Below are 15022 nucleotides of genomic sequence, written 5' to 3'. Positions count from 1 at the left end.
AAACAGGGTGGTGGTGGTAAATATTTTTTTGGTGGAGGCTTAGAAAAGCACAACTGACCACCAATGTCTGTAATGCACTCACCAATGTTACATTGCGGCTTAGGCTCAGGAATGGCTTTATGTTTAGCTAAGGGGCATCTCTGAGCCAGATACAAACGCCTGTGAGCTAAATCCTGGTATCTGGATGCATACATTTGTTTGAGAGCCTTAGCTTCACCTTATAACATTTTGTATTAAACCATCAGGTTCCAGTTGAACAAAACAAAAGACTAATTGTAAATACTGAAAGCCCAGACTGAGCTAATTTCGTATCTCCGCTCCCTTTGGAAGGGTTGTGGAATATATCTGTTTCTATACGTCCTCAAAGCCTAGGACAGATTATACAGAGATCATCTACATTTTAAATACAAATGTATATAACATGGAGGAAAGGAATCTATACGACCAGATTTTAAAGAGGTCTGACCCAATATTTCTAAATGGCCCTCTCCTCTGAGCCAGGGAAACTTTAAAATACATGTCTAATATGAGCTAAAGATGTTAGATGGACTTTTAAAAGAGTCCACTGAATTAAAATTAGGGGGTTAAGCCACCACACCCGGACAGGAAGACCACATCAGTTGAACTGGTAGGAGGGGAAATAAGGTATTTATAAATTACATAGGTCATCCAGTGTGGCTGATGTTTTTTAAACGCAGAGTAAAGGAGAAGGAACATCCCCTAGGTCTGGAACTGGTTCCCTAAACATCCAGGAAAAACTGGATTTATTTCGCAAGAGAGCCCCGCAGAGCTAACCTCATATTTGCAAGCAGTAAATTGAAATTAACAAGCCAAGCGCTGGCACATACCTTTCCCTACGTGATGCCCACCCACCCACCCAAAGCCTTTTAAAAACGCTTCTCATGGGTACACATACATACATACATACATATATACAACGAAAAACAAGGCGAATGTTTATACATTCACTCAAGATACACAGATGATTTATGGGAAGGCCGAGTTGATTCACAGCCTTCTCTGGATACGCACGGACACACGGACACACTGATTATCAGCTCTGAAAGATACTGCACTCAAAATATACAGAAACATATGCAAAGAACAGAGGATTGCTATAGCGTAGGTTTCAATCTGCTGTGTATGTCTGAGCATAAAAGCAGTTCCATGCGTCTTAATATATGCATCCATGTCAACAGAGTAGTAGGTGGATGCGTTTACATAAAATACCTGATCTGAGGGTACATATAGAATACACAGAGTTTATTGCGTGCAACATATCCCATGTATACGTACATATCGGATTCTCTGGTGTACTAAGGATAACCCAAGAGAATTCGAATCCTGCACGTTGTCACCCTGCTTGCATTCAGTGCAGATATGATGGCTCTGTATCCATTCATTGAGGATCTGTGTCTTACACTAAATCCACCCAACAGGCGCTTGTGGAGCTGAACGGCACACATGCATACACATGTAAAGGCATAACCGCACTTCAACTATATAACCTCATGGAATAGCAGAGTTATTCACAAGGAAGTATATTATTACATGGATACGACTCTCAATGCCATATTTTACACGTCCCACATCAAAAGCTGAAAATTTCCTATGAAACGCCTTAGACGGGAAATTAGCTCTTGTCTTCCATCTCTGTGAAGGCTTAGGGGCGTTTGTGCGCGTTGTTTCACACCCATAAGCCTCGAGCGTTAGCAGAGGGGTAGTATTTTATGAGACGTCATACCCCAGACCCAGCACCAGGTGACGCTATAGTCTCATTGTCTCGGTGCTTTGAGTGTGGGGCCTTTTTTTTTTTTTTTTTTTTTGGTTTCGTTATGCCAACATATCACATACGTTTCATGGGCTTCCATCAATAACCTCCTGGGGTCATCAAGCCAAATTTATGACTGGCCAACACCGTCACGTGATTCTATTTAAACATCCCATATTTGGGCAGCGCACATAGAATAAAGAAAAGAAGAATCTCCACCTATAAATTCTGCACTTTAGAGAACAAAAAAACCCTGAACTTCAAAAGGGCCACAAATCAAGCCTAATCAAAGGGGTGTGAGAGAGAGGGAGAGAGAGAGAGAGAGAGGGCGAGGGAGACTGGGGGGGCAAAAATATAATTCCTGACATGAGTTCCTACGTAGCCAATTCCTTCTATAAGCAAAATCAAAATGTTCCTGCCTATTCCATGCAAAGTTATGGGAATTATGGATCTGTATCTGAGGTTCAGCCATCCAGGTATTGCTACAGTGGGCTGGATCTGAGCATTACATTCCCTTCATCTGGGGCTTCCAACTCTCTGAACGGTGTGGACATGTCTTCAACCCCCAGATCTAACCCCGACCGACCTTCCTGTACAGTCATGGGATCTTCAGGGCACACTTTAGGCAGAGACGACCAGACTCCTCTAAACCCAGGAATTTACAGTCAGAAAGCTGGTGGTAACAACAACAACACCACGCCGCTGGAAGATAGATCTAAGAGCAGTGGGGAAATCAAGAGTGAGCCGGTGCAAACAGCCCAGCAAAGCGGGCAGTCAATGCAGCAGCAGCGCCAGCAGCAACAACATCAACCACCACCACAAATATATCCGTGGATGACCAAACTACACATGAGCCACGGTAAACTTTCGCTTCTCGATTTTGTTTCACTGGATTTGCCTTGGTTTTATAGGCCATACGGGGCAAATAATAAGGGGGGGGAAAACCTGGGGTCGTAAATTTTACGACTAAGGCATCAATTGCTCGTAAAACTGTCCACTAAAAGGCTTAGAGGCTATATACGCCCAAATTTATGACGGCATAATTGGATCATAGAAACAAAACGGGTATAAAGGCAATATTCCATTTTTTGGGGGGCGCAGTAGGGGAGAAGGAAAGATTTTAAGGGGGAGAAATAACTTGAAAACGCGCACATTCTTTAATAGGAAGGAGAGGGGCTTATGGCTTGTTTTTTGCAAACCTTTCCACCTCCTTCCTAACCTAGGAAATGGACGACTGGATATAATTTCCCCTTTTATATACACTTTTTCATGGTTTAAATGGAAATCACTTCCTTAGTGACTAACCTTGGCTTGAACTCAAAACTTTAATGAGAAAGTGTTGGAAATCTCACACCTCGATTTACCATTAAATATAAAAATGTATCCTGGGATAGAATAGCCCCCTCTAAAAAAACTAAAACTAAAAAAAACATCTCTTTCTCTTGTACATTTTGTTTTCCCCTTCCCTTAAAATTATTATTATTATTATTATTATTATTATTATTATTATTATTATTATTATTATTATTATTAGGCTTTTTATTCGGTGTCTTTTATTTTCCAGAAGCAGATGGCAAACGTTCCAGAACCAGCTACACCCGGTACCAAACTCTGGAACTAGAAAAAGAATTCCATTTTAACAGATATCTCACCCGCCGGAGGCGCATAGAGATCGCCAACAACCTGTGTTTGAATGAGAGGCAAATCAAAATATGGTTTCAAAACCGGAGGATGAAATGGAAGAAAGATTCCAAATTGAAAAGCAAAGAGTCTCTCTAGGTAGAGAAGTCTGGGTTTGCTGGGGTTGGGAAATCAGCTCGTCTTGACCAGAGCTGCTGTTGTAACCTACCTTGAAGGGGGGGGGGAGGAAGAGAGAAACTTTTCTTTGGGAGGTGGGGAAAGGGAAGGGGTGGGAGGGTTGCAGGCTGGACTGGACTACATACTCTTGCAAATCTATCAGACAAAGGCGTTCTCTTATTAGTATGCAAACAGACCCTGGTCTTTAGCTTCAAGTAGAATTCACTATAAAGCTCTCTGGAGTGGTGGTGGGGGGGTATTTTTGGTGTGTGTTTTAAACCACCCCCGCGTTCCTCTCTAACCTGTGTCTCCTTTAAGTTGGGAGGAGATTTGCTGGTCAATACCAAAACCAGTCCTAAGAGTCAATGGGCGACTTTGGGCAAGTAGTCCTAACAAAATAATGACGAGCACTAAAGAATCGTCAGCTTAAGAAATTGAAACCGAAGCTCAAGTTAAGCATGAAAAAGGGGTGAGTGCGGTCATCGTTGCTTTTTGGAAGTCCTAAGGCCCCGATCCTAAACGCAGAATTTGGAAGTAAATTCCACTGAAATGCGAAGTACTTTGCGTCTGAGTCAAATGCGATTGAAGCTACAATCTTGTGAGTGCTTCTTTGCGAGTAAGTCCCACTGAAGTCAAGGGGTACTTACTTCCGAGTAAATGTGCGTAGGATCGGGCTGCACGATCTAGGTGTGAGAGAATGTTTACTTTTGGTGTGGACAGAAAGTGTCCACATAATGTCGTTTCCTAGATGCACTTAACCTGGAATATGTTGGGGAAACAGGCTCGCTGTGAGATGTGTTCTTCTGGGATGGGGGGCGTGGGGTTTTCATTTTATTATTCAATCCCCCCTCCCCATTGACTTATTTTTGTATTATTTGCATATGAAAGAAAGCGAATGGACTATGAGCAAATCTGCTTTAGCATCTCCTGGGAGATATTTGTGCAAAATATTAAAGCACTGTTCGGGAGGGGGGGAGGGGAGGGGAAGGAAAGTGTCAATCTTCTTGACTTAAATATTGCTGTGTATTTATTTGTTGCGTAATTAATGTAGCTTTGCAAAAATAATAATAATAATGCTGAACTCTTATACAAATGTACACTTTTTGTTTACATGTACTCCATTTTAGTAACTCCCCCATTCCTTCTCCCCGATGTTGTATTGCATATATTTATTGGTTGTAATATCATATGTGAAAGACCATGGAACATATATATATTTTGTCATATTGAATAAACGCTAAAGAATACTTCAAAAACTAAGGCCAAGTTTGGAGGGGGAGGGGATGTGTGGAAAGGTGAGTTTTCTTGAGCGCTGGCCCATCCCCATGTCTGGTTTTCTTTCCTTATCCTTTGCTTTTTAAAGGGAATTTCATTTATTAGGACAACATTCATTATACCTGAGAGACGATCCATCCAAAGTTAAGCATTCTGAAGGCTTGTTGATGTCAGTAGAAAGTCAAGGATAGGCTTAAATCTTTCCCATTGAAATCTTTGGGATTATTTCATGAAGTGTTAAACTTTGGATGGGTCGGACATCTGGATTCAAGCCTAGAGGCCCATTCAAATCAAATCTCTGTCCCAAAGCACAAGTTGGAAGTAAGCGCCATGGATGTGGGGGGGGGGGGGAACCATTTCAAGCAAGGGTTGCAGCGGAAATCGGGTTAAACCCTAGTATTTTACTGCAATAGGCTAAGGGCTGGGCTTTTATGTATATCTTTCCCCTTCTGTGTCCCCAATAAAAGAACTTTGGGTGTTGTATATCAATTGCCGGTCTCTTCCCAAGCTTTCTTAAATGAAGGCTTCCCCTGAACTAGTGAACAATTCCCGACTTACACAACATGGCTTTAGGTTCTTCAGAAGTCCTCCAAAGGACTTTTTCCGTGTTTGACTTCCTGATAAACCCTCCCCCCCCCGCGCCCCAATTACAAAAACGTAATAGTCCAGATACTTACAAGTAAGACCACCTTTTTAAGGAGCCTACTGTATACTTTTTTTAGTCCAGTTGAACAGAATCAATGGGGAAGGCTCTCCCCCTCACCCACCCCCACATGCAGATAACTTTCTATGGACTTTTAGTGAAAGTTGGGCAGGGAAGAACTGGGTGATTTGTGAATTACAATTGAGTTACTTTCGGGGACGGTGTGATGTGTGTATGATCATTAGATTGCGATGGCCAGAGCATGGTAGGTACCAACTCTATTCAAGTGTTTTAGGTATAACATACGAAAGATACAAGGCACTTTGGAACAGCTATATATCTTTCTCAATGTTTTGCAGACACCTTCCCTGTACCCACCTCTATGGCCTCTCCCACCCCCAAATCCTTTCCTATATAGTAGAATTATTGCATCCAGTTATGTATATGTTTGGCTGAAATGGGGATATGCACATACAGGCCTATGGCGATTGGGGAGGGAAGGAGTTGTTCATATATGTGTTTTTTGTGTGTGTGTTTCACCTGACTGAATACACCAACCTTCTCTCTCTCTCTCACACACACACACACACACACACACACTCTCACACACACACCAGAGGTCATGCTTCACTGGAGCTATTTACAGTACAAACAAACTGGGAGTGGGGAGGGGAACCCCAATGGCTCAATAAACCTTTATAGTATTTCCTTTACACATTTCAAACAATGGAGCAATTTCCTGAACCTGAAAACAAAAGTTACTTTTAATGATGGTGGGAACTTTTAAGGATACAACTGGTGCAGCCCTCTAAGATTCTGAGCTTTCCATGGTGTTCTTCCGACCTAAAACATTCTATTCTGTTCCTGTAGTTTAGTGATATTTTATTATTGTATCTATTATTATTATTATTATTAGTAGTAGTAGTAGTAGTAGTATTGAGTACTCCTTGACAAGATCAAATAAAATTGTCACTAAGGAAAGGACATTTTTTATATATATTGCAGCTTTTCAGTCCACTTGAACTGTCTCCTTTGCCTCCCCCCTCTGGCTTAACTTGCCATTTGATTTGATTATACGCAAATATCAGTCAAATCATGTAAACGAGATCAAAGCGCTGGCTTTTCCTTTTCTGTTTGATCCAAGAGGTGCTTTCATTATTGTCTAGTGTTGCCTTTGTAAATCATGTGAGATTTCCAAATAGGCATTTCCACACACACCCCTAAAAATAAAAAATAAAATATAAAAGGAGAGAAACAATACGGAATGCTAGAGGACCATTTAAAAGGTATTTCTTGTAGAGGTTTGGAAAGTATAAGCTACCCTGTGCAAAATCTAAGGGGTGTTTGGTGAGGCACCCAAGCAAACTTGCCATTTCTGGTTAACCGTTTTTTGAGATTGAAAATCAGGGTTGTTGTTTTTACATCTGTTCCAATCTATTTCGTGTTACGCTTTTCTCTTCCCTTCCCTCAACACCCACAGCCCTTTACCAAACCGTGGTGTTTCCCTTTCCTTTTAATCGGAAGTCTGCCAAGGAATAATTGGGCTTGACAGGTTAACAAAATCAGATGCACTTTTGTTTTATCTTAAAGAGGGGTGGGGAAAGAGAGAGAGAGAGAGAGAGAGAGAGAGAGAGAGAGAGAGAGAGAGAGAGAGAGAGAGAGAGAGAGCAGCCTTTAAGCGTGTAACAGTCCAAACTTTTCCATTACCATAACGCGAACCAGCCGGGTATACAGCCTTATGATTAATTATTCGTTTATCCAGCGAACAACGTGGGTCTATTTGGGCCTCTTCCCTGTCTTTTTAAAAAGTAATTTTTCAGGACTGATTAATATTTGGTTGTTGGGCTTGTCGTTGACTTTTGCTATTCAATACCTAACCCCCCCTCCCCTTTTGCCTGCTTTTCAGTCCCTTCCTAAAGAACTCTTGCAAAGCCGAGAAGGAAATGAAACATCGCTTACCTTTCACTGTCATCCGTGTCAACACAGTGGGGACTTTTAAAAGGCCTCCAAACAAGAAAGGAAGGGAGAGGGAGGGGGGGATGACAGACCCAAAGTTCCAAGTGTGTGTGTGTGTGTGTGTGTGTGTGTTTTAAAAAAGAGGATGGAGTAAAAAAAAAAAATCATCATCATAATCCAGGACTTCTTGAGCCCAGGCTTTTACTTTCCCCGAGAACATTAGCAGAAATACCCATGGCTTCTAAGTGAATTTAGTAGTTTAAAACTTTTGAAGGTTATTTATGTGGATAGCCCAAAGCAAAAGCCCTGAATGGCTCTCGGTGAGCACGTGATGTCATTAAACTAAGTTTTATGGTTTGGGGGAGCTGACATACCCACAATATATTTACATCATATATAATCTTAACTGTCCACCATCGCAGCTGCTAGAGCAGTTTAATGCTGGGACAGTGGGACAAAGCAGTTAGTGCGGATTACGGCGTCTCGGGCTGCTGCTAGGAAAGGTACATCTTCACAAATGCATCCCTGGCGAGATCAGTAAGTTAATTTCTTGGGGAGGGGGCTTTTCTGCGCCTCTCCCACCCTCCCGGCTTCTAACCTGGCCTCGAGCTTTGTTGGGAGGGCGGGGAGAATTCAGTTGCACCTTGGCTATAGAGTTGAAGGGAGGGGTGAAAGTGTTGTGAATAAGGCTCCGTGTGTGTGTGTGTGTGTGTGTGTGTGTGTGTGTGTGTGTGTGTGTGTAAATCTCTCTCTGTGTGTGTCTCTCTGTCTCTGTGGTTGGGACGCCGAGAGCTGCGGTTATCTGGAAGCCTGATCAGACCTCTTGTTTCCATTCGTGACTTCCTCGGGGGCTTGTGGAAAATCAGATAAGACCTTCAAAGCTTATGATACTAGTTAGGTAAAGAAGTCGCCTCACTCCCCTTTCTCTCCCACCCTCTTTCTACACCTGTCTGCAGAACGTTTTTTACTTAATTGGTGCTGCTGCTGTTGCTGGTTGATGGGGGTGGGAGAGAGGGGGGTGTCTATCCCTCTAAAGAGACATTCGTGTCAAGAAGTTTCGGCTCCCACTTGCAATCCTATTGAGAGATACTTTTAACTGTCCACAACTACTTGAGTTGCTTTAAAAGGAAGGGGGGGAGAGGAGGAGGCGATTGTGTGTGTGTGTGGATGGAGTGTGTGGATGGAGTGCATGCGCGTTAAAGTTGGACAGGGGTTCAACATTTGCGGTTCTGTCTTGCAGTTCTGGATGGTGTTGGCAGGTGGGGAACAGGAAGGCGATTGAGAGAGGCTGGAGCTAGGCCGAAAAGGGCTGATGACTCGATCTTTATCCTAAGGAAAGAAGGGATGGGACGGAAGAAAGACAAAGTTGAAGTAGAGAGTGACAGGACGTTGAGTTCTTCCATCCTCAGCCTCGTATGCAACCGTTTTCAGAAGCTGGCCGAGTCCACGCTCCTCCTCCTCTTGATCAGGGAGTGCCTCTTGCATGTCATTGCCTCAAAAAGCAGTGGACTTTCACAGGTGGTGCACACCTGCGCTGGGAACTAGGACGTTCTGGTCTGAATTGTATGGCTACTTAGGTGGGTGGGTGACGTAGGACAATGGAGAGAAGTGCTTTGCATGTTCAGATTTCCCGGTGCGTTGTTATAAGAAGTGGACGTGTCCTCCCGCTGCCCTCAATGTATCCCTGTCTACCGCCCTTTCTTAGTTCCGCCTATGCATTGATGCAATTCATTTATGGGGCAGGCTGATGGCCAGGGAAGCTCATCAAAACAGAACAGTTACACGGCAATCCTGAGTTCAATTGGTTACTCCTACCCGAAGTTTGTAAAGGATTGCACCCTTGGTGAAGAATTCTATTCATGTTCAGACAAAAAAAAAAAAAAAAAAAAACAGCATCCCCCAACCTAGGGAATGGTGGGAGTTGTAAAGCTTTTGTCTGTCTAACATGCATAGGACTGAGTCTTTACTCTTTTAAGGTGCCACAGGACATGGGCTACAGACTAACCTGGACACATTCCCATCCTTTCCCATAGACTGGCCAAGCCTTGCAGGGACTGTGTTTTGTTGCGTAGACTGGCTGGGAAGTTGCTTATTTGCCTTTCTAGTTGCTGGAGTGATAGATAGGTGCAATTTACCTAGGCCAGAGACTAAGTGAGCCAGAGAAGACTGAGTCTGTTGCATGGTCCTACACTTATCTAGCTGGCAGTAATGTCCCGAGCAACTTAGTGTGAACTCTGATTCTCAAAATAAGTGTTTAAAATTCGGGCGTAGCACCTGGTGCCACAGATCATCTTCAATGAGCAGAGAAAGCATGGAAAGGATGTGATCCAATAGTTCCCTTCCCCTATTCCCTTTGCTCCATCCAGCTAGCATAGTACTGAAGTTGAAAGCACAGCTGAGGTGGTAGGACTGCCTCCTCTTCTGTTCCTCCAGAGGTTCTTTGGCTCCTGGCCACCCAGCTTTGTATCCCAATGAATGCTGTTCTCTCAGCAACTCCAGAAAGGGAACAAATAGCTAGGAGGCCATCCCATGCCTTGGCTTGGCTTGGGAAAGGTGAGAAGAAGTCTCAGTGCCGTGGGAGGAAGGTTACAGAGAGTGGTCGGCAGTGGGACTGCAGGACTCACCAAATGTTGAGGCTATGTGGAGGTGAAAACAGGTTGCCAAAAAGGTCTTCACCCCCCACCCACTCTGGATAGACCTTCAGAAACATCTTCCACTGTGAGTGGTCCTTAGTATAACGACATCTTTTCTTTCTCCTTCATGTTCCAATAGCATCTTCAAGACAACAGAGAAAGTCTCTCCCACACACATGAACCCTTGAGAACAATAAAAAAAAGAAAAGAAAGCAAATCATTGCCCCTCCCTCCTCCTCTTTGCTTCATTTCCCTGTATAAACAACAGAGGGTGTTTCTCCCTCACCCCCAAGTCCCTCATTAGGATTTTTTTTAGCCATCATTGAAAAATATCCCCCTCCCCACTGCTTCCCATCCCCCCCTCTCTCTCGGAAAGTGTGAAGATAAAATTTCATTCAAGAAGGTGCCCAATTGGCTGTTGCTAATACACTTTCCCCTAAGGAGGGCACCTGCACTTTGTAGAGGCCCTTATGCACATCCAGTAAGGAAGTGGGGGCGAGGGGATTCTGCTGTCCAGAGGCATGACTGACAGCCTCTTTCTGGTTACTCTTCTTTAGATGACAAGGCACCCATGATGGTTGTGTGTTTCTTTTATTGGTAATTCTAACCAACAAAGCTTTACCATGAGCTCCTGGAAGACCCCCCCCCCCAACACACACACACACACACACACACACACACACACACACACTTGAGTTTCCAGTGCGTATCCCTGTGTGTTGCAGTCTCGATCAAATCACAAAAGGAGAGTTAGCACAGTTGTACACAGTGGAGGCTAGTGGCTTCTATATCAGTGGGGTGGTGAATCTGCTCTCAGGTTACAGACAGAACTCTAAAGAAGCTATCCAAAGTGCTGAACGTTATCCACAAAATGGTTTCAGTACCTTGGATAGCTCCTTTAGAATTCTGACTGCTCCTGACTGAAGCCCAGAGTGGATTCATTGCCTCACTAAAATACGAGCCACCAGCCTCCATTGATTGTACATTTAAGAAGGTACAATAGAAGACTGTCTGTCTGCTATCTATCTATCTTCCTTTATGAATCCCCCCCAAGGTCTTCCATGCTCCCGCATTAGCTTTAAGTATGTCTACGGAGTTCACTGTTATACGTACTAGGATACCCCACCCCATCACACATACTTTGATTATCCTCGGGTCGCCCGAAAAGACAATCACACCGAGACCCATCCACACTGCAGAAGTTTCCCGCCTTTGACTCGAAAGCCCGCGTGTCTCAGCGGGAAACTTTCAGGTTGCAAGCTTCATCAACATATTTGTATGGAAGAAGGAAGGCCCATTGAAATGAGTGAGGCGGACTTCCGCATAAAAGTGTTCATTGGGCTGTAAAGAGGTGCAAAATCAAGCATTTAAATGCAAAAGGATCGTGGCCTGAGCTAACAGTAAGGAACAGTTCAGGGCTAGGAATTCACACGCTGGGCAGTTCACCCCTGCAACCCATCTTTTCTACAAAGCAGACACTAGTGTCTCTCTCTCCCCGTTGCCCTTTCCCCTGTCTCTCTTCTCCTCCCTCTCCCTGTACTTTTCTCTCCTCAACTTTTTCTCTGTACAAAACCAAACGCACATTCTTTTTCTGTCTACACACACACACACACACACACACACACACACACACAAGGAACGTGCCTTTGCCTTCAATCCGACGTGAATTCCACCTGAAGACTTCCTCGCTTACTCACATACCTCTCCTGGGGCGAAATTCTATTCTTGTTTCCACCGGATTTGATTTGCATTCGGTCGAGCAAGAATGGAAGGCGGGGGCGCCGGGTGGAGGGGTGGACCTACACATGACCCTTCCAGCTTTGCAGAGCTTTGTGGACTACAGTCCTGGAAGCTAGTGGTGTTGTACAAATAACTGGGGGTATCAGTAGCGTCGGGCCTGACTCTGGAGTCCATATAGCCAGATATCCGAAGTCCTTTCAAGGTGCCAGAAGACAGTTGTTTTTTGTGCTTTGTTGGACAATGTTTTCATTATGTTATCATTGTGTGTGTTCCTGTTTCTCTTTGTGTGGACACAGGTGTGCCCAGGTTCCCATGTGCCTTCCTCCAGTCCTTTCATTTGAATGTTCAAAGTAATTCTATTCAAGAAACACAGGAAACTGCTTTATACCAGATGAGACTATTTGTCTATCTAGTCCAGTTATTGTCTATTCCAGCAGCATCCCTCTAGGGTCTCAAATAGAGCCCCTTCCCATTTACTGGTAACTGATGCCTTTCACTAGACAAACCAGAGATTAAAGCTGTGACTAGATGTATGCAAAACACAAGTTCTACCAGTGAACTATGGTCCATTCCATCGAGAAGAGACAGTGTGATCTTCTATGGACAAGAACTTTGCCTATGCAAGTGTGCTTGGGATTAATCTGGATATAGATTTTCTTCATACCTTTTGTGTATTTTATGGCCATAGATCAGGCTAAATGCTAGGACTTCAATTTCATCAGGATAGTAAGGATTGGGTGTGCAAATGCTTAAAATGTATCTGCATGCATTGAGAGGTTGCATGCAGGCCTAAAGTAAACCCACTCTCTGTGCTTACTCAATATTTAGTATGTGAGACCAAAACCAATCTGTGCTGCATGCAGACATACAAAACATACAAGAAGGTTCACTGTAACTGCAATGACTCCATCGTTTGAAAGGAAGTCAAACTATTCCTCTCTAGATGCTTTTTCAGTGATCTAAGAAAAAGTTAAACCAACTCTGGCAGTTCTGGCCCTGAGCACTTCGGCCCCTATTCACCACAGGGGGCACACTCATCCTCTTGACCATCCAAAATGTATTTGGGAAGCCTATTCTGCTCTGTAGGTGCTTTGGGAAGGGAGGAGGGAGTGATTGGTGAAGGGGTGTGTTTTTTGCTGTCATCATATTGGAGGCAGCAATCTGAATCTCGAACCCTCTTTGGGGAGAGGTGGCTCTTGAACTAGCATCTGAGGAAGACCACACACAACCTTTGTAAGCCTATGCGGCAGGGTCTTGCTATTTACTGTTTTACGCTGTACAGCACCATGTACATTGATGGTGCTATATAAATAAATAATAATAATAATAATAATTAATGACCCAATACAAGAAGCCCAAGATGACAAAATAAATAATTCTAATTAATTTGCTAGCCTTCCCCAACTACAACTCTCATCATTCCCAGCCAGCATAGTCCATATTGGCTGGGGATGATGTGAGTGGTAGTCCAACCCAACTAGAGGTCACCAGGTTAGGGAAGCTTGATGTAGCAGAATGGTCTTTCTCAAAACTTTGCTCCTTTGGGTGTTGGCCCTATGAGATGTACCTTGCACATGGAAACACTACTGGAACATGTAAGAGAGAAAGGGGAGGTGTAATTGAGTACCTTTCAACTCCTGCAAATGAACTTGGAATGGATAATGAGGATGAGGACAACAATTCATTGTAGAATAACATGGTCCCCATTTGAGGGGAGTCCGTTGAACCACACACACCATCGACAGGGCCTTCCAAACATTCACAGCTGGAGTACTGGAAAGCTGTGTCCAATCATTGTGCTCTGTGCAAAGAAGATCCAACATTGCCCCCAGGGCCCTGAAGTAGGCAACAGCTGAGCTCCTCTACCATTAGCTTAACTGGGCATTTCTCCTATTTAGCATGGTGCTGCCAGGAGCAGTGTGAAGCCTCTCTTTCTCTCCAGTCTGACTGCTGCTGTGTTGACTTCTGCCCAGCTCTTTGAGGAGAATGATGCCCCTGGTGGGTATCACACATATACCTGGATCTTAAACACATATCCCTCCCAATCTGCATGTCCATCAGTTGCATGCTTGCATCATGCATGCGAGGAGAGATGTATGTTGGTGCCACTCCATAGAAAGCTTATGCTGCAAAGGGGAGTTTCGGGCCGAGGTGGACAGGAAAGAGGGGAAAAAACATAAAAAGTTACAAGAGGTCAACTGATGCTTTATGTTAAAATTAGTGGCTTTGTCACAGTTTACTTTCCCATGGTTTTAAAGTATGCCTTCACTTGCCAACCCCCAAAAAAGCAACTCTAGTTCCAATCAATAGACAGACACAGTTGGTTTAGATTCTGATTCATACTGGGAGTTCTTCACACACACTTATGGCTTTCACTACTACCACAAGGTTTTCCTACATGGCATTTTTTTAAGGGCTACATTAATAGAGGAGATGAATCTGTCAGTGGCTTTTGAGCCAAGATTGCTTAATGGGACCTTCATGAATCCTGGTCTCCTGCCATTCAAAAAACATGTGTTGAAGGACAGACTTCAGGGCAAGGCCATTGCCTTTATGTTCTGCTTGTGCTGCTGGTCACTGTTGGAAACAGGTTGGTGGGCTAGATGGACTCTGGTCTAATCCATTAAGGCCATTGTGGTGTTAAATAATGCATGATAGAGTTGTATCCAACATACATTCTACTTAGAGTAGACCCACTGAAATGAATGGGACTTACATTAGATTAACACTGGAGTCAATTCACTGGATATGACCCCTACTGAAGGTTAGGCAACCTGGTGCCCTCAAAATGTCTGGAACTACAATTTCCTTAAATCCCAGCCAGCATAGCCAATGTTCAGGGATTACAGGAGCTGTAGTACAAAACATTTGGAGAACACCAGGTTGCCTACCATCGCCATAGATAGATAGATAGATAGATAGATAGATATAGATAATGTTATCTATATCAAAAATTTATATCCAGAGACTTTCAGTTTTGATTCCAATTTGCATATTATTGATTTTTGCTGTAATATTCATGGCTCTTACACACATGTGTTCACTCAACTTGCACACGCATCAAAGCGCTTGCAAAGTATTTTATCTATACTATGGGGAAATTACCTCTGGGGAGTTATGATTACAAGATGCTTTGAGTTCCTGCGCTCTTCAATTCTCTGGATTCTTTTCTGGTTTTGTTTACTTTCCCCTTAATGGATATTTGGG

General features: G+C 43.6%; 1 protein-coding gene across 1 annotated transcript; it reads left to right on the top strand.

Moving 5' to 3' along the window:
- The first annotated feature begins 2137 nt into the window (after positions 1 to 2137).
- HOXC5 (homeobox C5) lies at positions 2138 to 3628 on the top strand. Its single transcript, XM_063119621.1, has 2 exons — positions 2138 to 2630; positions 3336 to 3628. The coding sequence occupies exons 1-2, from the start codon at positions 2138 to 2140 to the stop codon at positions 3548 to 3550; spliced, it is 708 nt and encodes a 235-aa protein (XP_062975691.1). The 3' UTR covers positions 3551 to 3628.
- Positions 3629 to 15022: the final 11394 nt, after the last annotated feature.

This window comes from Elgaria multicarinata, chromosome 3 (assembly GCF_023053635.1).
Source record: "Elgaria multicarinata webbii isolate HBS135686 ecotype San Diego chromosome 3, rElgMul1.1.pri, whole genome shotgun sequence".
NCBI classification, from domain to species: domain Eukaryota; kingdom Metazoa; phylum Chordata; class Lepidosauria; order Squamata; family Anguidae; genus Elgaria; species Elgaria multicarinata.
Note: the sequence above shows the minus strand (reverse complement) of the source record. Positions and strands in the feature narration are given on the sequence as shown.